We start from the raw sequence: 27,442 nt of genomic DNA, 5'->3' as shown, positions 1-27,442 counted from the left end.
AAATAAATAGATTTTTTTTTTTTTTTTTTAACACCAAATTATTTAGGGGGGCTTAAGAATACTTTAGGGGGGCTTGAGCCCCCTTAAAATGGGCCTAACAACGCCAATGATTATTCCTAATACAATATAATTATATCAATATTTCTAGATAGACCATTACAATCGATGGGGTGGCGACTTGTCCAGGGTGTACCCAGCCTTCCGCCCGAGGCTCCGGCACCCCCCGCGACCCCGAAAAGGACAAGCGGTAGAAAATGGATGGATGGCATTACAATCACTGAAATAAACATTAAATTTGTATATCACACAACCATATGTCCATATGAAATTAATATTTTTGATTTCTTAAAAATACATAGTTATTATCTTAAACAATGTAAAGTAATTCATTAATGTAATTAAGAAACATGTAACCATTTCCAATAACTTTGGCGTATATATATATATATATATATATATATATATATATATATATATATATATATATATATATATATATATATATATATATATATATATATATATATATATATATATATATATATAAAGCAGATGATGTGGTCCTGATGGCTTCATCTGGCCAGAGTCTTCAGCTCTCACTGGATTGGTTCGCAGCCGTGTGTGAAGCGACTGGGATGAGAATCAGCACCTCCAAATCCGAGTCCATGGTTCTTGCCTGGAAAAGAGTGGAGTGCCATCTCCGGGTTGGGGAGGAGACCCTGCCCCAAGTGGAGGAGTTCAAGTACCTAGGAGTCTTGTTCACGAGTGAGGGAAAAGTGGATCGTGAGATCGACAGGCGGATCGGTGTGGCGTCTTCAGTAATGCGGACGCTGTATCGGTCCGTTGTGGTGAAGAAGGAGCTGAGCCGGAAGGCAAAGCTCTCAATTTACCGGTCAATCTACGTTCCCATCCTCACCTATGGTCATGAGCTTTGGGTCATGATCGAAAGGACAAGATCACGGGTACAGGCGGCCGAAATGAGTTTCCTCCGCCGGGTGGCGGGGCTCTCCCTTAGAGATAGGGTGAGATGCTCTGCCATCCGGGGGGGAGCTCAAAGTAAAGCCACTGCTCCTCCGCATCGAGAGGAGCCAGATGAGGTGGTTCGGGCATCTGGTCAGGATGCCACCCGAACGCCTCCCTCGGGAGGTGTTTAGGGCACGTCCAACCGGTAGGAGGCCACGGGGAAGACCCAGGACACGTTGGGAAGACTATGTCTCCCGGCTGGCCTGGGAACGCCTCGGGATCCCCCGGGAGGAGCTGGACGAAGTGGCTGGGGAGAGGAAAGTATGGGCTTCCCTGCTTAGGCTGCTGCCCCCGCGACCCGACCTCGGATAAGCGGAAGAAGATGGATGGATGGATGGATATATAATGCACTTACATTTCTTTATTTAAAACTTCGTTTTTAATTTCCATATTTTATAGTTGGCTTTTGAAATTATGAATAATATATTAATATATATAGTATTTCTCATTTTGCTTTCTTTTTTCCCCCAAAAAAGTTACACAGTGCTTCCCTAGCCTCTAGACCCAAAACACAAATAAAGTCGATCCAATGCAATCTAAAGCTACTTGCCTCTTTTTTTAAAAATAAATTCCACAAAACTATTCACACGTTTTTAAAAATCTAATTAACGTTTTTTTTTATTTAAGTAGAATATAATTCGTTTTTTCAGTTCTTACAATCGTAAAAATATATACTGTGTGTTGAAATTGTATTTGTTGATCTCTTTTTCGCGTTTTTCTGAAAAACGACGCACTGCCGCCCTCTGCTGTTAAACTTGAATACTGCAGTTCCTATTCAGATCTATCGGCCTCCTTCCTTTGTTTTGGTTTTTTTAAATCAATCGTGTTACCAATTATAATACAACTGTTTTATATTTTATTTATTTATTTTGTTTTAAACAGTGTCATGTTCTAAAATATGTTTCTATTGAAAACATTTACTATGATATTATCTTATTTCTGTTTTGTTTTTTTCCCCGCGTCAAACTACGCAGTGTCGCCTCCTGCTGTTAGGCTTGCAGGTCACACTCGAAATGAGCCACCTCGCAAGCTTTGGATTTGATTGAATAACAAATTGTACCAAAAACCCTTTATGTTGTGGACTATAGTAAAAGCTTTATTTGTATTTAGTTAAAAAGAAGAATTAATAAAAAAGGGAAATAAACATATACAATAGAATATTTATTGGATAACAATGAATACCTACAAATATTTAACTCTCATACACGTGTGTTCTCATTCACACGCACACTCGAACGCATGCGCAGATTGACTCTAATATATGATTGCTACATTATATCATCTTGTGTTGTCAAATAAGATGGAAGGTGTCTACAAGGCCGTGGACGCACACACTTGGCCCGCCTGATACTGACTTTGACCATGACCCTTCCTTTCCTGGTTCTTGAAGTTGAGCTTGTGGAACTCAGCGGTGATGGCCGACAAAGACTTGCCCTTGGTCTCCGGCAGAACCAGGCCGACGTACAGCGCGGAGAGCAGGCACACGGCGGCGAAAGGCACGAAACAATACTGGCGCATCTCACTCTGCCAAAGACAACGAGGAGTTTAACATGGTGGCCGCCAGAGGGCGCCATAGTGATATTGATAGTGATAGACTGAAAGCGTTGTAAAATAAAATGACATTGTTTAAACAAAACAATTATTTTAAGAAAATCACTTGAATCTAAAAAATACTGAAACATATTTAAATACACAATGTTATGAATAAAAGGAAACTGAAACTATAGAAAAATAAGAGTATTGAAAAAAAATCTAATAATTTGATGGACCAAATTAAATCAATACAAACAAAAAAACACATTTATGGTATAACAGTTGAATACAATACAAAATTGAAATATTAAAAATAAGTCACATACTGGCAATTGACAAATAATTAAAATTGAGTAAATTATTTAAAAATAAAATGGGTGGACTGCATAAAATAAATCAATAAAAAGACACAACAAATAATTATCAAACAATTTAGTTTAAAAAAAATTAAGTTAACTTGAGAGAAAATGTTTTAATTATTTTAAGAAATTAATCAATAACTGCAAATGGAATACTTCAAATTAACCAAATTGAAGTATAATTGACTATAAAAAAAAAAAAAAATTATGAAAAAAAACAAAGAAAACAAAGAATCTAAAATAATAAAAGATAAATCACATATTTCTGATTAATGAAATTGTTCAAAAATGAAAATTAAGGTTTGAATAAAGAGGGAGTGAAAATAGTGCAAAATTTAATGACAGTATTTAAAATAAACCAATATTTAAATTTCTTGGCTGAATAGAAATACATTTAATTCGTTGAAGGAAGCAGAAGATAGACTTGGAAATTAAACCATTAAAAAATAAATCACATAACTTGAACGATTGGATTGTTAAAATTGATGTTGAAATTGTTTTAAAAGAAACAAAATCACTTAATTGGTGGATTGATTAAAAAGAGACTGAAACTAGAACAAAATCACACAATTTTGAAAGCTAATGATTGTGAAAAAAACCAAGTGGAAAGAACAAAACCATTTCTTTTAAAGAAAGAAAGAAAGAAAGAAAGAAAGAAAGAAAGAAAGAAAGAAAGAAAGAAAGAAAGAAAGAAAGAAAGAAAGAAAGAAAGAAAGAAAGAACGAGATTAATGCTAGTAGGGCTTTCGCAATCTGAAACTGATATTGGTCCAAAATCAGAAAAAAACAGATGATATCACTTGCAAATAAAATGTCCGTTACATGCAAATAAAATGTCCGTTACATGCAATCCTGCAGCGTGTTTACTTGTGCAAAGCTGGACAGCCAGTTAATATCTAAATGCCCTACATTAAGCACACAAGGTTGGTCTTTTCGTCTATTTTTGTCAAGTCATTTACAAAAGGTAAACATGGTAGGCTATAGGCTACTCGAAGCTAGCAGCTACACAACAGTTAAGCACACAATAGCACACAAGCTAGACATACGTAATAAGTGTCCTCCATTGAACAATAGTGAGGTCTAATACAGCACATTTGTTAATATAAATATAATCAAATAAATATAGTTGCATATTACTTACACATACAAAGGCTACAAGGCAGAAGTGTATTAAAAAGTATCCAGTAACAAATGTGTCCGCATCACTCAACTTACTGCATCATGATCTTAACTTAATTAATTTTTTGAAACAATTACAACGCCACTTTACCTAAGGGCAGCGTAAGTCAATTCCAGACAGATAATAATTAAATAGGTTAGTGTTTTTCATAGCTACCATTGTTCTCTGTTTGATTAATTTCACTTTATCAAACCTTTTCTAATATTCCACACTACAAAATCATAAAGAAATGTGTGATCCATGCTAATATCGTATCAGATTAATATGGGTATCGGCCAATACTCAAGGTTCCAATTATGTTATGTTATGAACATTATGTGTGGACATAAAGTATATGTACAAACCACGAGAAACGGAAAGATCATTCCAACAATGAAGAGGTTGATCCACATCATGGAGCCAGCGATCATGTACGCCGCCGGCCGAGCCGTTTGATTGAACACTTCAGTGGGAAGAAGTCCTGTCACACCCGCTGGAAGAAGAACATTGAAGAATGCTAATAAGAATAATGAAGTGTAATACTCTATCCTGCCATGCGTGTGTGAGTCTTTATGAAGACGATGGTGCCACACTGACCTGGACCCATGCCAAAGCTGAGGATGTAAGTGAAGATGCAGGCCATGCTCAGGTAAGGCATCCAGGATACCAGGTGCTGCGCTCGTCACATCACAACGTAACACGGTAACACAAAACAACATAACAACACACCGCACATTCATAGCATCCATCTGGTGGAAATACCTCGAAAGACAGCGCGATGGTGAAGACAATCGCCCACACGGTCATGAGGATGAAGCCTCCCATCAGCAGGAACCTGCGACCTTTGCACTCGATCAGCAGGTTCTGAAAACATGTCAAGATATCAACTTCTAATGTGGCTAACTTTTAGACACAAATCTCAGCACGACGCAGTGCATAATAATAAACGCATCTTCTTTTTAAGGCAAAGTGTTTCATAAAACTCTTCTAGGCATACTTCATATTTAGGCCCGTCAGTATACACTTTACATCATTGATTCATAACAATTCTCAAAATCGAACATTTTGAAAATTAAGTTTCACTGTTTTTTTCAGCACCTTGTGTTTGGGAGTCAATTAAATAATTTATTATTTTATCATGTAAAAATGTTTTTTTTTCATATTATTTTATTTAACTTTATGTACAAACGTACAAACCCCAAAACCAGTGAAGCTGAGACATTGTGTAAATTGTAAACAAAAACAGAATACAATGATTTGCAAATCATTTTCAACCTATATTCAATTGAATAGACTGCAAAGACAAGATACTTAACGTACGAACTGGTAAACTTTGTTATTTTTTGCAAATATTAGCTCATTTGGAATTTGATGCCTGCAACATGTTTCAAAAAAGCTAGCACAATTGGCAAAAAAGACTGAGAAAGTTGAGGAATGCTCATCAAACACTTATTTGGAACTTTAAAAAAACCCCACACAAAACAGACCAAATGGCAATCAAAAGTTCATATAGAATGCAAGAATAATATAAATATAAAATATTAATGTATTTTAGTAATTTTAACACATTCAATTGACTTTATTTAAATGTATTCAACTTTAGACTGTATTATTACATGCCTAAGTGAGGAGGATTTAGACATACAGTAGCCTACCCAGTGTGTGTGTGTGTGTGTGTGTGTGTGTGTGTTTGTGTGTGTGTGTGCGTGTGTGTGTGTGTGCGTGCGTGTGCATGTGTGTGTGTTCATGTGTGTGTGCGTAGACTAGGTGTTACGTAAGCGACTTACACACATGATGCAGGCTGTGAATTCACACATGCCCGTGCCGATTGTGATATACTGGATTTGGTCATCAGATATTCCTGCCTCTTTAAAGACGTACGACGCATAGAAGTAGATCTGCAAGACAACAGGGAGTCTTTTACGCGCTGAAGTTCCTTGACACGCACACACAGTTTCAGTAACTCAGTTAATGCTTTGTAAATCCGACAAGCTTAAACTAAAAATTTGTGAACAGTCGCACAGGACACATTATTAGGTACAGTACACTTAATAATAACGCTGACTTTTGCTCGACGTTGTTAGAGAATTATTCACGAAACAATAGGTTTGTTATTCTGTATTGGGTAGCACTACCGACGCCAACAAACATCTGGAGCAGGGGTCCCCAAACTTTTAGATTCGGGGGCCGCTTTGGGTTAAAAAATTTTGACCAGGGCTATATATATATATATATATACATATATATATATATATATATATATATATATATATATATATATATATATATATATATATATATATATATATATTGTCCGAGCACAATGATGTCACGTTATCAATGGGAAAATGCATTTTTAGACAATATGATTTGTCTGAGCGGCTAGGAGACACAGAGAGTAACAAGCGGTAGAAAATTGATTAGAAAGGACAGATTAAAAAAAAAAAAAAAAAAAAAAACACTTTAAAAATTTTTTTTAACTTGGGACTTCCCGCAGGACGGATTTTGGCCGGATCCGGGCCGCAGGCCATAGTTTGGGGACCCCTGATCTGGAGGCCCAATTTGATTGTCTTCTTTTAATTTTACTTTCACTTTCCGAACACAACGCTAAACTTTGGAGCTGTTAATTCACTTTAAAAAAGTTCTGTTACAACCTCTTCACTTCCAATACAATGAAGCCTCGAGTATTGGCCGATACCGATGTTAAGCCGATACAATATCATCAGGAATCATACATACTTTAATTATTTTGTAGTGTGGAACGTCGGAAAATCAAGTGAAATTAGTCAGAAACGATGATATTTATGAAAAACACCAACCTTGTGATTGAATGATGCTGTTTTTAAATTGAAGCAAGGTGGTAATTAGTTTTTTGCGAAACTAAGTGGTCTCAATAATAGTTAAGTAAGTTGAATGATGTGGACACATTTATTACTGGATACTTTCTAATACATATTTGCCTTGGAGAATTTGTATGTGTAAGTATTATGCAACTATAATGATTTGATATTTGTTTATATTGACAAATGCGCTGTTTTACACTGAAATATTGTTCAATGAAGGACACTTATTACGTATGTCTTTCTTGTGTGCTATTGTGTGCTGAGCTGTTGTGTAGCTGTTAGCTTCTAATAGCCGATAGCCTACTATGTTTACGTTTTGTAAATGACTTGACTAGAATACAGGAAAAGGAGGACATTTAAGAAGAGCAAATGTCCCTAATGAAGTGTCCAATAAGAGTTTAAACTGCCAATCACAGCATTAATTTTTTATGCGACCAGCAGTAACCTTCTCCAATGTCCATTCAAGCTGCAACATCCAATCCTGCGCGTGCGGTGTCAATGACATCGTGCAACATACTACACACCGAGTCATTGCCGCACAGCTGCATAGCGCTGCTGACGACCATGACGGTGATGAGCTGCCAGCGCACCGCGCGGTCACCGAAGAGCTCCCAGGGACGACTGGGCCTCAGGCCCTTGGTTTCGGCCTGTTCTTGCAGGATCTCGGCCAGCTCGCTGCTCTGGACTTCGCAGCCACGCAGTCGCCGCAGAGCTGAGGACACAACCTCAATGAGCTCAATGTGTCGCTTTTTGCTTAGCAGCTGGCTAAAAGTTACTGATGAAGGTTCAATTAATTTTTGAAATGTCAGCATTGTGACATAAGTCCATCCATCCTTCCATTTTCTTCCGGGGGCAGCAGCCTAAGCAGAGAAGCCCAGACTTCCCTCTCCCCAGTCACTTCGTCCAGCTCCTCCTGGGGGATCCCGAGGCGTTCCCAGGCCAGCCGGGAGACATAGTCTTCCCAACGTATCCTGGGTCTTCCCCGTGGCCTCCTGCCGGTCGGACGTGCCCTAAACACCTCCCAAGGGAGACGTTCGGGTGGCATCCTGACCAGATGCCCGAACCACCTCATCTGGCTCCTCTCGATGTGGAGGAGAAGCGGCTTTACTTTGAGCTCCCCCCCGGATGGCAGAGCTTCTCACCCTATCTCAAAGGGAGAGCCCCGCCACCCGGCGGAGGAAACTCATTTCGGCCGCTTGTACCCGTGATCTTTTCCTTTTGGTCATAACCCAAAGCTCATGACCATAGGTGAGGATGGGAACGTAGATCGACTGGTAAATTGAAAGCTTTGCCTTCCGGCTCAGCTCCTTCACCACGATGGATTGATACAGCGTCCGCATTACTGAAGACGCCACACCGATCCGCTTGTCCATCTCAGGGTCCACTCTTCCCTCACTCGTGAACAAGACTCCGAGGTACTTGAACTCCTCCACATGGGGCAACTCGGAGATGGCACTCCACCCTTTCCCGGGCCAGAACAATGGACTCGGACTTGGAGGTGCTGATCCTCATCCCAGTCGCTTCACACTTGGCTGCGAACCGATCCAGTGAGAGCTGAAGATCCTGGCCAGATGAAGCCATCAGGACCACATCATCTACAAAAAGCAGAGACCTAATCCTGCAGCCACCAAACCAGATCCCCTCAACGCCCTGACTGCTCCTACAAATTCTGGCCATAAAAGTTATGAACAGAATCGGTGACAAAGGGCGCCCTTGGCGGAGTCCAACCCTCACTGGAAACGGGTCCGACTCACTGCCGGAAATGCGGACCAAGCTCTGACACTGATCATACAGGGAGCGGACCGCCACAATCAGACAGTCCGATACCCCATACTCTCTGAGCACAGGACATAAGTCGTTCATAAGATTTTTAAATGGCTTTGAATTAAAGGCCTACTGAAATGAATTTTTTTTATTTAAACGGGGATAGCAGATCTATTCTATGTGTCATACTTGATCATTTCGCGATATTGCCATATTTTTGCTGAAAGGATTTAGTATAGAACAACGACGATAAAGATTGCAACTTTTGGTATCTGATAAAAAAAAGGCTTGCCCCTACCGGAAGTAGCGTGACGTAGTCAGTTGAACATATACGCAAAGTTCCCTATTGTTTACAATGATGGCCGCATGAAGTGAGAGAGATTCGGACCGAGAAAGCGACAATTTCCCCATTAATTTGAGCGAGGATGAAAGATTTGTGGATGAGTAAAGTGCAAGTGAAGGACTAGTGGGGAGTTGAAGCTATTCAGATAGGGAAGATGCTGTGAGAGCCGGGGGTGACCTGATATTCAGCTGGGAATGACTACAACAGTAAATAAACACAAGACATATATATACTCTATTAGCCACAACACAACCAGGCTTATATTTAATATGCCACAAATTAATCCTGCATAAAAACACCTATGTGTTTGTTATGCTAGCTCCTAGCTCCTCTGCTAGCTCCTAGCTCCATAGAACACGCCAATACAATTCAAACACCTGATCAACACACACAATCACTCAGCCCAAAAGACCGTTCACCTAACCCAAGGTTCATAAAGCTTATATATTTTTAAAAAGTTACGTACGTAACGCGCACATACGGTCAAGCTATCAAATGTTTAGCAGCCAAGGCTGCATACTCACGGTACCTGATATTCAGCTGGGAATGACTACAACAGTAAATAAACACAAGACATATATATACTCTATTAGCCACAACACAACCAGGCTTATATTTAATATGACACAAATTAATCCTGCATAAAAACACCTGCGTGTTTGTTATGCTAGCTCCTAGCTCCTATGCTAGCTCCTAGCTCCATAGAACACGCCAATACAATTCAAACACCTGATCAACACACACAATCACTCAGCCCAAAAGACCGTTCACCTAACCCAAGGTTCATAAAGCTCATATATTTTTAAAAAGTTACGTACGTGACGCGCACGTACGGTCAAGCTATCAAATGTTTAGCAGCCAAGGCTGCATACTCACGGTACCTGGTATTAAGCTGGGGATGACTAAAACAGTAAATAAACACAAGACATATATTTACTCTATTAGCCACAACACAACCAGGCTTATATTTAATATGACACAAATTAATCCTGCATAAAAACACCTACGTCTTTGTTATGCTAACTCCTAGCTCCTATGCTAGCTCCTAGCTCCATAGAACACGCCAATACAATTCAAACACCTGATCAACACACACAATCACTCAGCCCAAAAGACCGTTCACCTAACCCAAGGTTCATAAAGCTTATATATTTTAAAAAAGTTACGTACATACGCAAAAAAAAGTTGCGCACATACGGTCAAGCGATCAAATGTTTAGAAGCCAAAGCTGCATACTCACAGTAGCACGTCTGCGTCTTTGTCATCCAAATCAAAGTAATCCTGGTTAGAGTCTCTGTTATCCGAGTTCTTCCATCTTGACTGCATCTTTCGGGAATGTAAACAAAGAAGCGCCGGCTGTGTACTGTTGTTGCTGACTACGTTCGAAAAATACCTCCATTTCACACCGACAACTTTCTTCTTTGCTTGCTCAGCTTCTTTCTCCATAATGCAATGAACATGATTGCAACAGATTCACGAACACAGATGTCCAGAATACTGTGGAATTATGAAATGAAAACAGAGCTTTTTCGTATTGGCTTCAATGTGGAAGGCATACCCGTGTTCCCCGGGCTACGTCACGCGCATACGTCATCCTCAGAGGCGTTTCGAACCGGAAGTTTAGCGGCAAATTTAAAATGTCACTTTATAAGTTAACCCGGCCGTATTGGCATGTGTTATAATGTTAAGATTTCATCATTGATATATAAACTATCAGACTGCGTGGTCGGTAGTAGTGGGTTTCAGTAGGCCTTTAAGGACACAATTGGACCACACGCACGAGCTAATGAGATCCAATATAAGATCTGATTTCACAAAAATATAGTGTTTGCTTTCTATTGAGGTACCCACCCTTGATGCAAGCCTCCTTGTCCCCCTGGTCTATGAGTAAGTATCTGGGGCTTTCTGGGAACCACGGCAGGGCCAGGAGCTGAATCAAGCCAGGAAGGGCGTTACTGGCAAGAAGATACTGCCAACATGACTCGTTGCCCAGAATCTCTCTACAAGCATAAGATTGTACAGTTGTTGTGCTTTTTCATGATCATTATCAGAACATCATCCTCACCTGAGTCCCACCACTTGTCCAAGCACCACACCAAAGGCTGTGAAAACCGCAGAGGACAAAGCCACAGCCCCTCTCAAGTGCTTTGGTGCACTCTCCCCAAAATACATCGGCTGCACGTTCATGCTGATTCCTGCAAGACAAACAGATGAGAGAATCATAGTTCTTTACACCGGGTGTCAGCAACCCGCGGCTCTCGAGCCGCATGCGGCTCTTTAGTGCCGTCCTAGTGGCTCCCTGGAGCATTTTTAAAAAAGGATTGAAAATGGAGAAAGACGTAGGGAAAATACAAACAAACGCAACAGTTTGTTTACATGTGAAATCTTCCACTCCTTCTTTGTCTCATTTTGTCCACCAAAAGTTTTATGCTGTGCCTGAATGCACAACGGTGAGCTTTCTTGATGTTATTGACTCGTTGGAGAGCTAATAAGGCATATTTGGTCATTGCATGACTGCAAGCTAATCAATGCTAACATGCTATTTAGGATAGCTGTATGTACATATTGCATTATTATCCCTCATTTGTAGGTATATTTGAGCTCATTTAATATCCTTTACTTTTATCCTCTTTGTATATAATTTAGTTTTGCATGTCTCATGACACATTATCTGTATGTAATATTGGCTGCATTTCAGATAGTTGTTTGTGTGCCATGTTGTTCCAGACCACAGCAAACATTACCTAGCTTGCCAAAATTGTAATAAATCTATTAGAAGAAGACAGCCTGCTGTTTCCTTGAACTTGGACACACACATCTATACCTTTCGCCATTTAATTTTCCTGAGGGAACTCTCCTGAAGGAATCAATAAAGTACTATCTATCTGTCTGTCTATTAAAAGCCAGTCATTTCCAGGAGTTATCTCACCTTCTGATTTACTAATGGTTTCTAATGTTGTATAAATGTGTTGAATAAATATTACATTTCAACATTTCTGTCAACGAAGATTTGCTTCGGCCTGCGACACATAGTCATTTTGATAGTAGGCTATTATAGCTAATATAGACACTTATATAATGTGTTGTCTTCATTATAACACTTATATAAGACTTTTAAAGTAATTTTGATAGTAGGCTATTGTAGCTAATATAGACACTTGCGTCATTTGTTGTCTTCATTATAAGACTTATATACGACTTTTCATTTTTTGCGGCTCCAGACCGATTGTTTTTTTGTATTTTTGGTCCAATATGGCTCTTTCAACGTTTTGGGTTGCCGACCCCTGTCTTAAACGTAGTGTACTGAAGCATAGCGTAGCGCAGCACAGCGTAACTTAATGTAGCTTAACATAACATAGCATAGGATAGCATACAATAGCATATGATAGCATATAGCACATAGCTGTCCAAAGTGTCCAAAAAACAAAACATTAAAGTGAAGTAAAAGAGCAAACGGGTAAAATTTAACAAGAAAAAGTTGCAATGTTGACTTTAATAACTACGGTTGTTAACAACAAACTGATGCGACCGAAAATTCGGTTTATGAAGCGGTCGGTTTGGCTACACCGGATATAGCTCCCTCAATCAATACGATTCAGTTGTGCATCCTTAGGTTAATCCAGTGTAGACACATAAACCGGTTATTATGCCGAACTAGAAATCGGTTGACGGTTTTTGTTTTTACAACAACACGAGAACCAGGGTTGTCCGTGGAAAGAATCACGTTTTCGTGTTTCGTTACTTACGTAACCGGAGACGAGAATAGACGTAGGTACTTGGACCAGGTGTCGTGCGAGACTCGCAATCAGTAGACAGTTTATCTTTAAAACAAAGAAAATATAATGGCTTCCCGCCAAATAATTACCTGCAGGATACGTAACGTCAACATTGCGGACCGCCTCCGTGCTGTGCCGCCCGTCAATATTGTACGTTTGTAACATCCCAAGTAATGGCGGAACAGACAGATTCCCAGTTTGTCTTTCTTTATTTCACAAAATGCAACATTCTCGTACAACGGGCTCAATCTCCGTGTCTTGCTCTCTGTTCCGGCAACTTTACTTTCCTTTTTCAACTCCACAACACACATTACTTCCCATCCTTGTCCCGGAAGTCCTGCCCCCCAGATGACACTGATTTGACTTGACTCATGGAAAATAACTATAATTGACATGTGTTTGCCTTTTTACTTCATTTAACATCTTTAGGGATATACACCATATGTTGTGTTTTAAAATGTGAAAATACTGGAAGCATGTCACATTTATAGAATGTTTTTTTTTTTATATTTGAAGATGAATTTGCCTCTAGGGTGTTCTCTTTCATCAGGTTATTGTTATTCTCATGGCATTCAACTGATCAGTTTTATTAAAAGACGTTTGGCCTCTTATCCGAGTAGTTTTCATCAGTTCATGCTCATTGACTTACCTTGGACGGATCTCGTCTGAGCACTTGGTGCCAAGGTCCTAACTATTTATCGTCTACCATGAGGAGAATGGTATGTACAGGAATTAATGCATATGTTATTTTGTGGTGTAAAAAAGAATGGGTCAATCAACAAATGTTAACCCTAGACTCGAATCGTTCATACATCTTATTGAATCTTATTGAATCGTTCATACACTAAATCAAATTATATTGAATTGTTCATACACTAAATCGACTCTCATCAAATCTTTCTGTTTTATAAATAAATTGTTTTTAAATCACATCGTAACCCATGTATTGAGATGCGTATCGAATCGTCCGTCACAAAGTATATCTCTACTAATAATGACATAAAGCTGCTACGCAAGCTGTTTTTTCTTTAAAACAGTCATTGCTCAAAAATAATACCGGTAATAATGACAATGAATTAAAATCAATTTTATGAATTATTGACCTTTTCAAGGCTCCAATTAATTCACATCAATTATTCCACTTTGAAATATTTTTTAGGGAAAATGTTGCATATTTGCCATATGAAAAACGAAGTTTTCTTTGACAAAAGGGCTTTAAACAAACAAACAAAAACATGTTAAAAACTTTTTTTGGGGGAAATACTACACATTTGTATTTTTGCCATAATATATATATATATATATATATATATATATATATATATATATATATATATATATATATATATATATATATATATATATATATATATATATATATATATATATATATATATATATATATATATATATATATATATATATATATATATATATATATATATATATATATATATATATACAGACCTAAAATTGATTTAGAGATTTAGAGAAATATATATATATATTTTTTTTTTTGGAAAAATTTAAATATGACATTTAAAAAAAATATTATGACTAAGACCCTTTTGGACCCCCGGGACCAAACTTGACCAAACCGTAAAAGTAAAAAAAAAGACAAATCTATGCATTGTATTGGTTTTGAAATTAAATAATTATAAAAATGGCCCCCACATGCTTTGATTTTTCAGTGTGCTGCCCTCAGTGGAAAAAGTTTGAACACCCCTGATATAGTACATCATAAGATAGCATAGCATAGCATAGCATAGCATAGCATAGCATAGCATAGCATAGCATAGCAAGCAAAGCATAGCATTGCATAGCATGGCATAGCAGAGCATAGAAGTAGAGCATAGATAACATAACATCGTATAGCATAGCATAGCATAGCATAGCATAGCATAGCATAGCATAGCATAGCATAGCTTAGACCTAGAGCATAGATAACATAGCATAGCATAGCATAGCATAGCATCGCATATAAGCAAAACAAACCTACCTGCATTTATTCCAATAAGGACACGTGATAGGATGATCATTTCAAACGACCCGGCGGCACGACTTGTCAAAGCCAATAGAGCACCACTTAGGAGGAAGATATTGTTGAGCAGCAGGCATTTTTTCCTACAATAGAAGATTTGTGGCATATTTTTTTCATAAATTGCACTTGTTGTATTTCAAATTTTCAAAACCACATGTAGAGTGTCCCAGTGCTGTCAGTCAGAGAAAACTTAACCATTGTTCATTTAATTACCATAATGTAGTCCATTTGTATATGCCAAAGTCCAAACACATTAAACTCTAGTCTACATCATTCTCGAACATGCCTCATCTACAGTACCTCCCAAAGCGAATGGACATGGGTCCGGCAATGAGAGCCCCCACTAAGCCGCCTAACGAGAAGATGGAGACGATAATGGTCCAGATCAGAGTCACCTGGTAGTCCTGCAGCTGGATGGCCCAGCGCTCCACAAAGGTCTCGTTGATGAAGGTCTGAATGTACTATAAGAGGACGCCATCACAAAACATCACAGTTAGTTTCCTCTTTGTGCACACTGTAAAGGTTGTTGTTTGTAGCAGTCGCCTTAAATACTGTTTAAAAAAAAATCATAATTCTGTCATGTAATAATTTAATTATTGGATCACTTTTTTTAAGGCTGCCCTTTGTCACCGATTCTCTTCATAACTTTTATTGACAGAATTTCTAGGCGCAGTCAAGCGTTGAGGGGATCTGATTTGGTGGCTGCAGGATTAGGTCTCTGCTTTTTGCAGATGATGTGGTCCTGATGGCTTCATCTGGCCAGGGTCTTCAGCTCTCACTGGATCGGTTCGCAGCCGAGTGTGAAGCGACTGGGATGAGAATCAGCACCTCCAAGTCCGAGTCCATGGTTCTCGCACGGAAAAGGGTGGAGTGCCATCTCCGGGTTGGGGAGGAGACCCTGCACCCAAGTGGAGCAGTTCAAGTACCTTGGAGTCTTGTTCACGAGTGAGGGAAGAGTGGATGGTGAGATCGACGGGCGGATCGGTGTGGCGTCTTCAGTAATGCGGACGCTGTATCGATCCATTGTGGTGAAGAAGGAGCTGAGCCGAAGGCAAAGCTCTCAATTTACCCGTCGATCTACGTTCCCATCCTCACCTATGATCATGAGCTTTGGGTTATGACCGAAAGGAAAAGATCACGGGTACAAGCGGCCAAAATCAGTTTCCTCTGCCGGGTGGCGGGGCTCTCCCTTTGAGATAGGGTGAGAAGCTCTGCCATCCGGGGGGAGCTCAAAGTACAGCCGCTGCTCCTCCACATCGAGAGGAGCCAGATGAGGTGGCTCGGGCATCTGGTCAGGATGCCACCCGAACGCCTCCCTAGGGAGGTGTTTAGGGCACGTCCGACCGGTAGGAGGCCACAGGGAAGACCCAGGACACGTTGGGTAGACTATGTCTCCCGACTGGCCTGGGAACGCCTCGGGATCCCCCGGGAAGAGCTGGACAAAGTGGCTGGGGAGAGGAAAGTCTTGGCTTTCCTTCTTAGGCTGCTGCCCCCACAACCCGACCTCGGATAAGCGGAAGAAGATGGATGGATGGATGGATGGATGGATGGATGGAATATTGCATGGGCGAGGGCGAGGAAATCTGGTTCTGCTCCTGATTGGTCCCTTTTTAGGCATTTGAGAAATAAATGCATCAGATATGCACCTCCAAAGACATGCACTTGGGGATAGGCCCCTCCCACTTCCAAAGACATGCACCTGGGGATAGGCCCCTCCTAACTCCAAAGACATGCACCTGGGGATAGGCCCCTCACACCTCCAAAGACATGGACCTGGGGATAGGCCCCTCCCACCTCCAAAGACATGCACCTGGGGATAGGCCCCTCCCACCTCCAAAGACATGCACCTGGGGATAGGCCCCTCCTACCTCCAAAGACATGCACCTGGGGATAGGCCCCTCTTACCTCCAAAGACATGCACCTGGGGATAGGCCCCTCCTACCTCCAAAGACATGCACCTGGGGATAGGCCCCTCCCACCTCCAAAGACATGCACCTGGGGATAGGCCCCTCCTACCTCCAAAGACATGCACCTGGGGATAGGCCCCTCTTACCTCCAAAGACATGCACCTGGGGATAGGCCCCTCCTACCTCCAAAGACATGCACCTGGGGATAGGCCCCTCCCACCTCCAAAGACATGCACCTGGGGATAGGTTGATTGGCAACACTAAATGGCCCCTAGTGTTTGAATGTTGTATATATGTGTTGGCCCTGTGATGAGTTGGTGACTTGTCCAGGGTGTACACCGCCTTCCACCCGAATGTAGCTGAGATAGGCTCCAGCCCCCCTCCGCTTCCCCGAAAGAGATAAGCGGCAGAAAATGGATGGATGGATGTTAAAAAGATTGAATCTGAATATTATTCATTCTTCACGGTTTTGTTTTTATAATAACTCTCAACAAAGGCGGACACTTCCCTTCCCTTCCCGTTATCTTTCCCTGCTAAAGCTCCTTTGTCTCGTCTCGTCTCAACTTTCTGGGAGCCTCTCTCGATACTCTTCTTTAAAGTCAGACAAGGAATTGATCGACTGGCTTCTCAACGCATTTGACAAAAGATTTCCTTGACGAGAAGCTCTGATTCGGAGGAACCTGTCTGTCCTGACGGAACGTTCGTTGCTGGATACATGATGGACGCATGGGATAAGTTGAGGGTCCTGTGCCTGGAAATTCTTTCTGTTTAAGATATTAAGGTTTTATTATTATTATTATTCGTAACTATGATAACAGGGCATCTGCTGATTGTATTAAGTGTTGCTCTGGTGTATCAACAAATTCGGAAGACAAGGGTAGCCATTCAAGATACCCAGAAGCTGCCCGTCATGATCGGTGGAATGGGTTGGGCTGTCTGCACTCAGACTTTGCCAGGCAAAATATGATCAATTTGAGGACCAGTAGCAAACTTATAGAGTAAACAAGTATTGGAATGTATCCAGTGATGGGCAGTGACAAGCTACATGTAGCTAAGCTGAATTGTCTTCTGTCTTTTGAGGTCAGGACCTCCACTGAGAAGCACATTCCTGACAATAATATGCATCAGTGTTGGGACTAACGCGTTACAAAGTAACACGTTACTGTAACGCTGTTAGTTTCGGCGGTAACTAGTAATCTAACGCGTTATTTTTTATATTCAGTAACTCAGTTACCGTTACTACATGATGCATTACTGCGTTATTTTACGTTACTTTTAATGTAGTATAAAGTGTGTTAGTGTCGTAGTTCTGATTCTTCTTGTGTCACAAACCGGAGAAGAGAGACCTGCGCTCTGTGTGTGTGTCTGAGTGTGGGGGGAGAGAGAGGAAGGGGGCGGGGGCGTGTCTGATCATGGCGGAGCTGCAGTCGAGTTTGTTAACATGGAGATAATTTCTAATTTTCAGTACTTTTCTTTTGTCGAGCACAAAGAAAATAACATTTTAGTTAAATGTAAATTGTGCTTTGGATCAAAGATCCCATCTACTGCCCAAAACAGCAATTCAAATCTGCTGAAACAAGCTACATAAGCAACATGCTTCGACGTAGCTAGTAAAGAGAGACAGAGACTCCGATGCCACTTTCCCTCCACCACTTAAGGATTAACTCTGCCTCTGCTCATCATTCAGCACTGAAGGTACACACTCTGTCAATCAATGTTCCCTCTAATTGTTCATGTGTGTGAGCAAACGCAAAATCTCCCTGAGCATTCAGTGGAGCCCATGTGAGCAACATCAGACGTGCACACTGTGGCTACACCAGCAGCACACCTGTCCCAAACCTGACTAAATAACAACTTCAATCTCCATCCATCCATCCATTTTTTACCGCTTGTCCCTTTCGGGGTCGCTGGAGCCTATCTCAGCTGCATTCGGGCGGAAGGCGGGGTACACCCTTGACAAGTCCCCACCTCATTGCAGGGCCAACACAGATAGACAGACAACATTCTCTTATTATTATAATCAAATGACAGTAGTCATTTCCATTTCTAATATAAGTGTTTAGGCCCACTTACAATGACAATAACAACAAATATTGTTTTTCATGAACTGTGTACTTGTATTGTTTGTCTGAAGTACATGTCAAACTACTTCCTTAACGTAAATGACCGCCATAACCACAACACCAGGGGGAGCTCCACTAACCACGTTAAACCCAGATTCCGAACTAACAAAGGTCTTAACTAATTCGCTTTCTATGCCACATCAATGTGGAATGCGCTCCCAACAGGTATAAAAGAAAGGGCATCTCTATCCTCCTTCAAAACCGCAATAAAAGTTCACCTCCAGGCAGCTACAACCCTAACTAACACCCTCCCCGGATTGCTAATAATCAAATGCTAATAATCAAATGTAAACAATCAAATGCAGATACTTTTTCCTATGCCTTCTGATCTCTCTCTCTCTCTCTCTCTCTCTCTCTCTCTCTCTCTCTCTCTCTCTCTCTCTCTCTCTCTCTCTCTCTCTCTCTCTCTCTCTCTCTCTATATGTCCACTACTTGCTGTCCATATCCTACCCCCCCCCACCCCCTCCACACCCCTGATTGTAAATAATGTAAATAATTCAATGTGATTATCTTGTGTGATGACTGTATTATGATGATAGTATATATCTGTATCATGAATCAATTTAAGTGGACCCCGACTTAAACAAGTTGAAAAACTTATTCGGGTGTTACCATTTAGTGGTCAATTGTACGGAATATGTACTTCACTGTGCAACCTACTAATAAAAGTCTCAATCAATCAATCAATCAATGGGTGGAGGTCCTGCTTTGGAAATAGTTTGTACTCCTTTCAGACATTGCATTTAGTTCCCATTAAAACATTCACATGTTGCACAATGAGATGTAAGCAGGGGATCATGTGTGCATTCCTGCAACTTCCTGTTTGTAAAAAATATATTTTTATGAGTATTTATTTAATATACTAATAGCATTTCATGATTCATATTTATAAATTAAGATTCCTAATAAATGACACTAGAATAAGCACACATTTGATTGGTAAATCATAGTGTAACGACCTGGAATGACACTTTATGTGTGGTGTTTGAGTTGTCCGACTTTTTGTGTGGCTGTTAACGCATCACTGGCTAAGTGCCATATGTGCATGTGTTGGCGCAAGTGAGAAAGAGCGAACGGCTGCTGTTGATATAACAAAGTTGCTTTTGGTCTGGTTTGTACTGCAGAAAATGACCACTTTTGCTAGATATCTTTTTTTTTACTAATGTTTTGGTGATGTGTTTATGGCCGACAATAAAGAGTTTTGCTCAGTAAAGTGATGGATGGAATTCATGTCCTCAAAGCGTCTCGACAGACGTTACAATATTTGAACAATGATGACGAAAACTGTTTTTTCTGTCGTGTCCGTGTCGTGTCGAAAATTGTTATGCGCTTATTTTTTTATTTGATTTTGTGCGTGGCATAGATTTGCCGTGCGCAGAGGACGCTTGAGCAGTGCGCAATTGCACAGGCGCACACCTTAGAGGGAACGTTGCTGTCAATTCTCTTGTATACTCTTTCATCCTAGACTTCTGGAGTGTTTGATTATCACATCACTCTAAATGTATAGACTATAAAGTTCACAAACATAAAGAGGGATCCTAGTGGGCCAGGCCAATCTTTCCTTATCTCTAAACTAAAACTGGGGAAATGTGTAGAGTGTTCTGAGCTTCAGACATGATTTTGTGTCAGAATTCTTTGAGGAAAAAATGCCTGGTTAGGCTTTGTGTATGTAGTGTCTGCCTTTCTTGCTTTACAGCTATGTTGTTATTATGCTGTTTGTTACTTGTGTATGTTATGTTGCAGCTATTTAAAATAGTTTTGTCAATATGTTCTGGCCAGAAACAAATTGGCCTTTGTAACATATCTTTGTGTTTGTGCGTTGTATGTAGTTACTTTTCAAAGTAACGCATTACTTTTTGGTGTAAGTAACTGAGTTAGTAATTGAGTTACTTTTGAAATGAAGTAACTAGTAACTATAACGAGTTATTGGTTTTCAGTAACTAACCCAACACTGCCAATAACACAGTTATTGTGGCGCGAGGCAGGAATAAATAGCTCTACAATTACTGACCGGGAGCAGGTAAGCGTCCCGACCACTGATCAGAGGAAGGTGACGACAATCAGCACCCATGGAAACAAAGAAAACAAACCAGTGTGCTGAAACAGAACTAAATCACCAGTTAAAGGAATCTCAAACTAAACAAAACATGATCCGGACAACGGATCATGACAGCCTATTGGCTAGGACTCCCTTGAAAAGAGGTTTATAATCTCAATGGAATTCCTGGTTAAATAAAGATTAACTAAAACAGTTAGGAAAGTCTACCAGACAGAAGCGTATTAGCAAGTATTCAGTAGGAATTGTGTCCGCATCATCCACCTTACTGCTTCATGAACTTTAACTTAATTAACTATTGTGGCCGCTAGTCAAGCCACAATTAGGGTACATTAAACATATGTTTCTTATTGCAAGTTTGTCCTTAAATAAAATAGTGAACATAGAAGACAACTTGTCTTTTAGTAGTAAGTAAGCAAACAAAGGCTCCTAATTTAGTCTGCTGACATATGGAGTAACATATTGTGTCATTTTCCATTCTCTTATTTTGTCAACATTACTAAAGACAAGTGGTAGAAAATGAATTATTAATCTACTTGTTCATTTACTGTTAATATCTGCTTACTTTCTGTTTTAACATGTTCTATCTACACTTCTGTTAAAATGTAATAATCATTTATTCTTCTGTTGTTTGGATACTTTACATTAGTTTTGGATGATACCACAAATGTAGGTATCAATCCGATACCAAGTCGTTACAGGATCATACATTGGTCATATTCAAAGTCCTCATGTGTCCAGGGACATATTTCCGGAGTTTATAAACATAATATAAATTTTTTTTAAAACGCAAGATGTTGTGATGCCAAAAAATATTGACGTAATCATAGTAGTATTGACTAGATACGCGCCTGTACTTAGTATCATTACAGTGGATGTCAGGTGTAGATCCACCAATGGTGTTTGTTTACATTGTGACGCCGGTGAGCTACGGTGTGTAGTGAAGCATGTTTAGCTATTCCTCGTCCTGCAGGGATGATACTTGTAAGAAACGTACTTTATTTGTCGCCATGGAGGCGAGGATTAGTGATTTAGAAGTAGCGAAAACACTGCCGACTGCAGCTGGACTTTAGCCACTAGCTAGCTAGCCATGTCTTAAAGCACCTCTTCCTGAGGGCGTTTCAGTGTTATAACTTCACCTTTATCTTTAGTTTTCAAGCCAAAATGCGTCCGTTCTCCCTTTTCTGTCTACACACTGTGTCTGCTTGTAAGTACTCCGTGATTGTGCGCTGCCGAACATGCTCGTCTGCTCGTAAACCAGCAATGTCACGACGTGACGACGACGGGGGCGCGGGTGGTGGGGGACCGGTATTTTTCAGAGGCGGTATAGTACCGAATATGATTCATTAGTATCGTGGCACGATACTAATACCGGTATACCGTACAACCCTAGTGCATGTACGAGCCAGTCTGCCCCACAACAAGAGGATAGAGAAAAATAAGAAATTATTGACTACAACAGAATAAAAATGGTGCCTCGCATTGCTCTTGGGTAAACCTCTACCATTTATGAAGATATCCGCTGACATAACTAAGGCAAAATACATCACTATGTAAATAAATGTGTGTAAATAAATAATTAAAACGCAAACAAATGTAGCAACTCACAGTCGTTGGAGCATTCATGATGGCCAGGTTGTATCCGTACTGAAGTGTGCCTCCAATGGCAGCTGAAGCAACCATCAGCACCAGCATCAAAGAGCTACTCTGTGAATATTAATTTAATATCTATTAATGCATTTGTGAATTGTGTGGAAGTCCAGCATACATTCTTGGACATTGTCACATTCTTTAAATATAAGCTGCATGACTGAATTAGTCCCACAATAAATCATATGTTGAGCTTGTCCAAAGGTTCATGCTGTTTAAATCCTCTAATAAGTAGGCAACTATTCCTGTGATGATGTAACTTTTATACTGATTATCCTTTGTTCGTTTTATTGAAAGCCACAGCAAGCAAAAATAATAGACAAGCTTTATTGGACTTACCTTTTGTGGCCCGGCGTGTGACATCTTCAAGTTATCTTTTCCCTGCCAGTGAGTTGGAGCGCTTCTGACAGGTCCACTTGCAGACCCACGGGTCCTGAAGCAACTCTCTCATACCTGATTGGCCGCTGCGACGGCAGACGTCCTGCTTCACTTGCTGCCGGTTAAAGAGAGATCCATTAATAAATCACCACCAAGAAAAATAAACATATGAAAACTGCACTTTTGAAGGCATGAAAATAAATATACTATGCTTTAACGATGGCTGATGGACTTAGTACTTTAAACCATTGTTTTTTAACCATAGGGTCGGGGCCGACAAAAATATCTATCTCAGCTGTGGTCCGTATGAGCCACAGTGGTACTCTATTGTAATACACTTTTCCACCACTAGTGGCAGTAATGACAATCTCAAACAAACAAAAAAAGTTTGAAGCTAAAGTCATAGAGAAATTTCTTAAGCGCAAATATTATAACTAAAGTGGTAAAGCTGTATTTTAATTTGCACTCTAATTTTACTGACAGATTATTTAAAAAATATACAAACCCCGTTTCCATATGAGTTGGGAAATTGTATTAGATGTAAATATAAACGGAATACAATGATTTGCAAATCCTTTTCAACCTATATTCAATTGAATGCACTACAAAGACAACATATTTGATGTTCAAACTCATACTTTTTTTTTTTTTTTTTTGCAAATAATAATTAACTTAGAATTTCATGGCTGCAACACGTGCCAAAGTAGTTGGGAAAGGGCATGTTCACCACTGTGTTACATCACCTTTTCTTTTAACAACACTCAATAAACGATTGGGAACTGAGGAAACTAATTGTTGAAGCTTTGAAAGTGGAATTCTTTCCCATTCTTGTTTTATGTAGAGCTTCAGTCGTTCAACAGTCCGGGGTCTCCGCTGTCGTATTTTACACTTCATAATGAGCCACACATTTTCGATGGGAGACAGGTCTGGACTGCAGGCGGGCCAGGAAAGTACCCGCACTCTTTTTTTACGAAGCCACGCTGTTGTAACACGTGCTGAATGTGGCTTGGCATTGTCTTGCTGAAATAAGCAGGGGCGTCCATGAAAAAGACGGCGCTTAGATGGCAGCATATGTTGTTCCAAAACCTGTATGTACCTTTCAGCATTAATGGTGCCTTCACAGATGTGTAAGTTACCCATGCCTTGGGCACTAATGCACCCCCATACCATCACAGATGCTGGCTTTTGAACTTTGCGTCGATAACAGTCTGGATGGTTCGCTTCCCCTTTGGTCCGGATGACACGATGTCGAATATTTCCAAAAACAATTTTAAATGTGGACTCGTCAGACCACAGAACACTTTTCCACTTTGCATGAGTCCATCTTAGATGATCTCGGGCACAGAGAAGCCGGCGGCGTTTCTGGATGTTGTTGATAAATGGCTTTCACTTTGCATAGTAGAGCTTTAACTTACACTTACAGATGTAGCGACAAGCTGTATTTAGTGACAGTGGTTTTCTGAAGTGTTCCTGAGCCCATGTGGTGATATCCTTTAGAGATTGATGTCGGTTTTTGATACGGTGCCGTCTGAGGGATCGAAGGTAACGGTCATTCAATGTTGGTTTCCGGCCATGCCGCTTACGTGGAGTGATTTCTCCAGATTCTCTGAACCTTTTGATGATATTATGGACCGTAGATGTTGAAATCCCTAAATTTCTTGCAATTGCACTTTGAGAAACGTTGTTCTTAAACTGTTTGACTATTTGCTCACGCAGTTGTGGACAAAGGGGTGTACCTCACCCCATCCTTTCTTGTGAAAGACTGAGCATTTTTTGGGAAGCTGTTTTTATACCCAATCATGGCACCCACCTGTTCCCAATTAGCCTGCACACCTGTGGGATGTTCCAAATAAGGGTTTGATGAGCATTCCTCAACTTTATCAGTATTTATTGCCACCTTTCCCAACTTCTTTGTCATGTGTTGCTGGCATCAAATTCTAAAGTTAATGATTATTTGCAAAAAAAATGTTTTTTTATCAGTTTGAACATCAAATATGTTGTCTTTGTAGCATATTCAACTGAATATGGGTTGAAAATGATTTGCAAATCATTGTATTCCATTTATATTTACATCTAACACAATTTCCCAAATCATATGGAAACGGGGTTTGTATATGTATGGATGTATGTATATATGTATGTCCATCCATCCATCCATTTTCTACCGCTTGTCCCTTTTTGGGGTCGCGGGGGGTGCTGGAGCCTATCTCAGCTGCATTCGGGTGGAAGGCGGGGTACGTATTAAATCAAATTAAATCAAACTTTATTTATAAAGCGCTTTTCATACATAAAATGAATGCAACGCAAAATGCTTTATATACTTGAAAACAATACACCGATGACCCAGATTCCCTATTATTGCACACACACGAAATACCAAACACGCACATGTACATACAGTATATGAACAAATGATTGCATGGCTGAGTACAGAGGAGACATGTGATTAAACACTATCACAGGAGCCAATTGCACCAGGAGGTCATCAGACCATGGCCACCAGGACGCTGCCACAAAGCGCCCCCACACCACGGCCGATAACCCCTGTTGCAGATGGCTCCCTCTGAGGAACGCTGAAAAGTAAAAATAATAAAACCTGTAAAATATTAAGAACCATGATTACAAATAAAGGATAAAATACAAGTAAGACATATGAAGATAAAATTAGTTACAGTAAATATATAATAAATAAATAGAACTAAATAAAATCTTGCATAACTAATAAGATAAAAAGTGAAGTACGAAGGACTGCAATACATTTTATAAATATTAGGTAAAAGCCAAATCAAAAAGCTGCTCTTAAAAACATGAACGTTCTCCTCAGCCCTGAGGTCCTCGGGCAAGCTGTTCTATAGACGGGGGCCATAATAGTGAAAAGATATATACATATATATCTGAAAAGGACAAGCGGTAGAAAATGGATGGATGATATATACACATGTACATATACTGTATATGTCTGGGAAGGTAAATGAGCTTGTGTGTTTAAACAACAAATCTCTCTCTCTCTCTCTCTCTCTCTCTCTCTCTCTCTCTCTCTCTCTCTCTCTCTCTCTCTCTCTCTCTCTCTCTCTCTCTTTCTCTCCCTCTCTCTCTTTCTCTCTCTCTGTCTCTCTCTCTCTCTCTGTCTCTCTCTCTCTCTCTCTCTCTCTATGTATATACAGTAATCAATCATACTGGTAGACCAAGGAAAACATAAAGGCGTCAAGACAGAATGAACAGAAACATATATATTATTACTATTATTATTCATTAATTTAGTTAGAATTCCTTTATTTTGAAAATTGGATGCAAATTCATTTTTAATCAGCATTATGAGTCCCTTCCCTTGCTTAGCTTTGACTCTGGATATTTTAACCATCAAATATATTAAACGCACATGCGTTGTTATTTTTGTAATATTTTCATTGGTAAATTAATTTGTAAATGAAAGTACATTCATCAGATTAAATATTATGATTATGACATGTATTTATGCAATAAATAAAAGAGTCACTTCCGTTTTGTTCTGTTAAAATGTGACCGTTTTGTTGCTGTTGGTGTGAATGGTTGACCCTTTCGGCCTTCACACGTTTACAACAACATGGTGAATAACTAACTAGCAGTGAGGACCTTCACTGGCACAACCCCTGAAAAAATATGCAATCACCAGACTTGGAGGATGTTCATTCAATTCTATTTCATTTTGCAGAACAAAAGCAGCTAAAAGACAGGACACAAAACAATAGTCATTTCAAATGGCAACTTTCTGGCTTCAAGAAACACTACAATGAATAAAAAAGATTGTGGTAATCAGTAACAGTTTAATTTTTAGATCAAACAGAGTTAAAAATATGGAAACACTTAAATCTGAGGAAAATTTGGAATGTACTGCAAAACAAATGAAGAACAAAAGGGGGGAACTGCAAGAAAGTGCCAAAAGGAAATTGGATTTAAATACCGAAACGCCAAACGAAAACCGTCATCAACATCTAAACATAAAAAAAACAAGGTTCCGATGGGCGCAGGGGAAAAAAAGCAATCGTACACTATGGATAACTGGATTAAAGTCATATGAATGAATGATTAATTGTGAATCTGCATTGGGAAAGGTGATGATGCTGGAACTTTTGTTTGGTGCAGTTCCAGTGAGACTTATGAAGACGACTGCCTGAAGATGATATGGGGCTGCATGTCAGGTAATGGTACTGGAAAGATGGCTGTCATTACATCTTCAATGAATGCACAACTTTATATTGACATTTTGGACACATCTCCTATTCCATCAATGGAAAATATGTTTGGGGATGATGACATAATTTTTCAAGATGATAATGCATCTTGCCATATAGAGCAAAAACTGTAAAAACAATGTTCCTTTGAAGAAAGATACATGAGGTCAATATCACAACCTGCAAACAGGGCCTTAAACGGGATTTGACGGGTCAACATTCTGCCTTCACCCTGTTCTCTTTCCGTTCCTCCATCCACTGTCCCGTCTCTCCACAT

The 27,442-nt window shown here is 39.8% G+C and overlaps 1 protein-coding gene across 1 annotated transcript; it reads right to left on the bottom strand.

Annotated features, from left to right (window-relative positions):
• Positions 1–2,226: 2,226 nt before the first annotated feature.
• LOC133663312 (solute carrier family 2, facilitated glucose transporter member 11-like) lies at positions 2,227–27,442 on the bottom strand. Its single transcript, XM_062068050.1, has 14 exons — positions 27,346–27,442; positions 23,030–23,069; positions 22,916–22,979; positions 22,535–22,633; positions 15,141–15,301; positions 14,799–14,923; positions 11,089–11,218; positions 10,875–11,023; positions 7,441–7,628; positions 5,861–5,971; positions 4,836–4,937; positions 4,671–4,746; positions 4,439–4,566; positions 2,227–2,547 (listed from the first exon to the last, which is right to left on the bottom strand). Exons 1-14 carry the CDS (start codon positions 27,440–27,442, stop codon positions 2,335–2,337), a joined length of 1,683 nt encoding a protein of 560 aa, XP_061924034.1. The 3' UTR covers positions 2,227–2,334.

The sequence above is a fragment of the Entelurus aequoreus genome, linkage group LG01 (assembly GCF_033978785.1).
Source record: "Entelurus aequoreus isolate RoL-2023_Sb linkage group LG01, RoL_Eaeq_v1.1, whole genome shotgun sequence".
In the NCBI taxonomy this organism is placed as follows: Eukaryota; Metazoa; Chordata; class Actinopteri; order Syngnathiformes; family Syngnathidae; genus Entelurus; species Entelurus aequoreus.
This window is presented reverse-complemented; position numbering and strand designations above follow the sequence as displayed.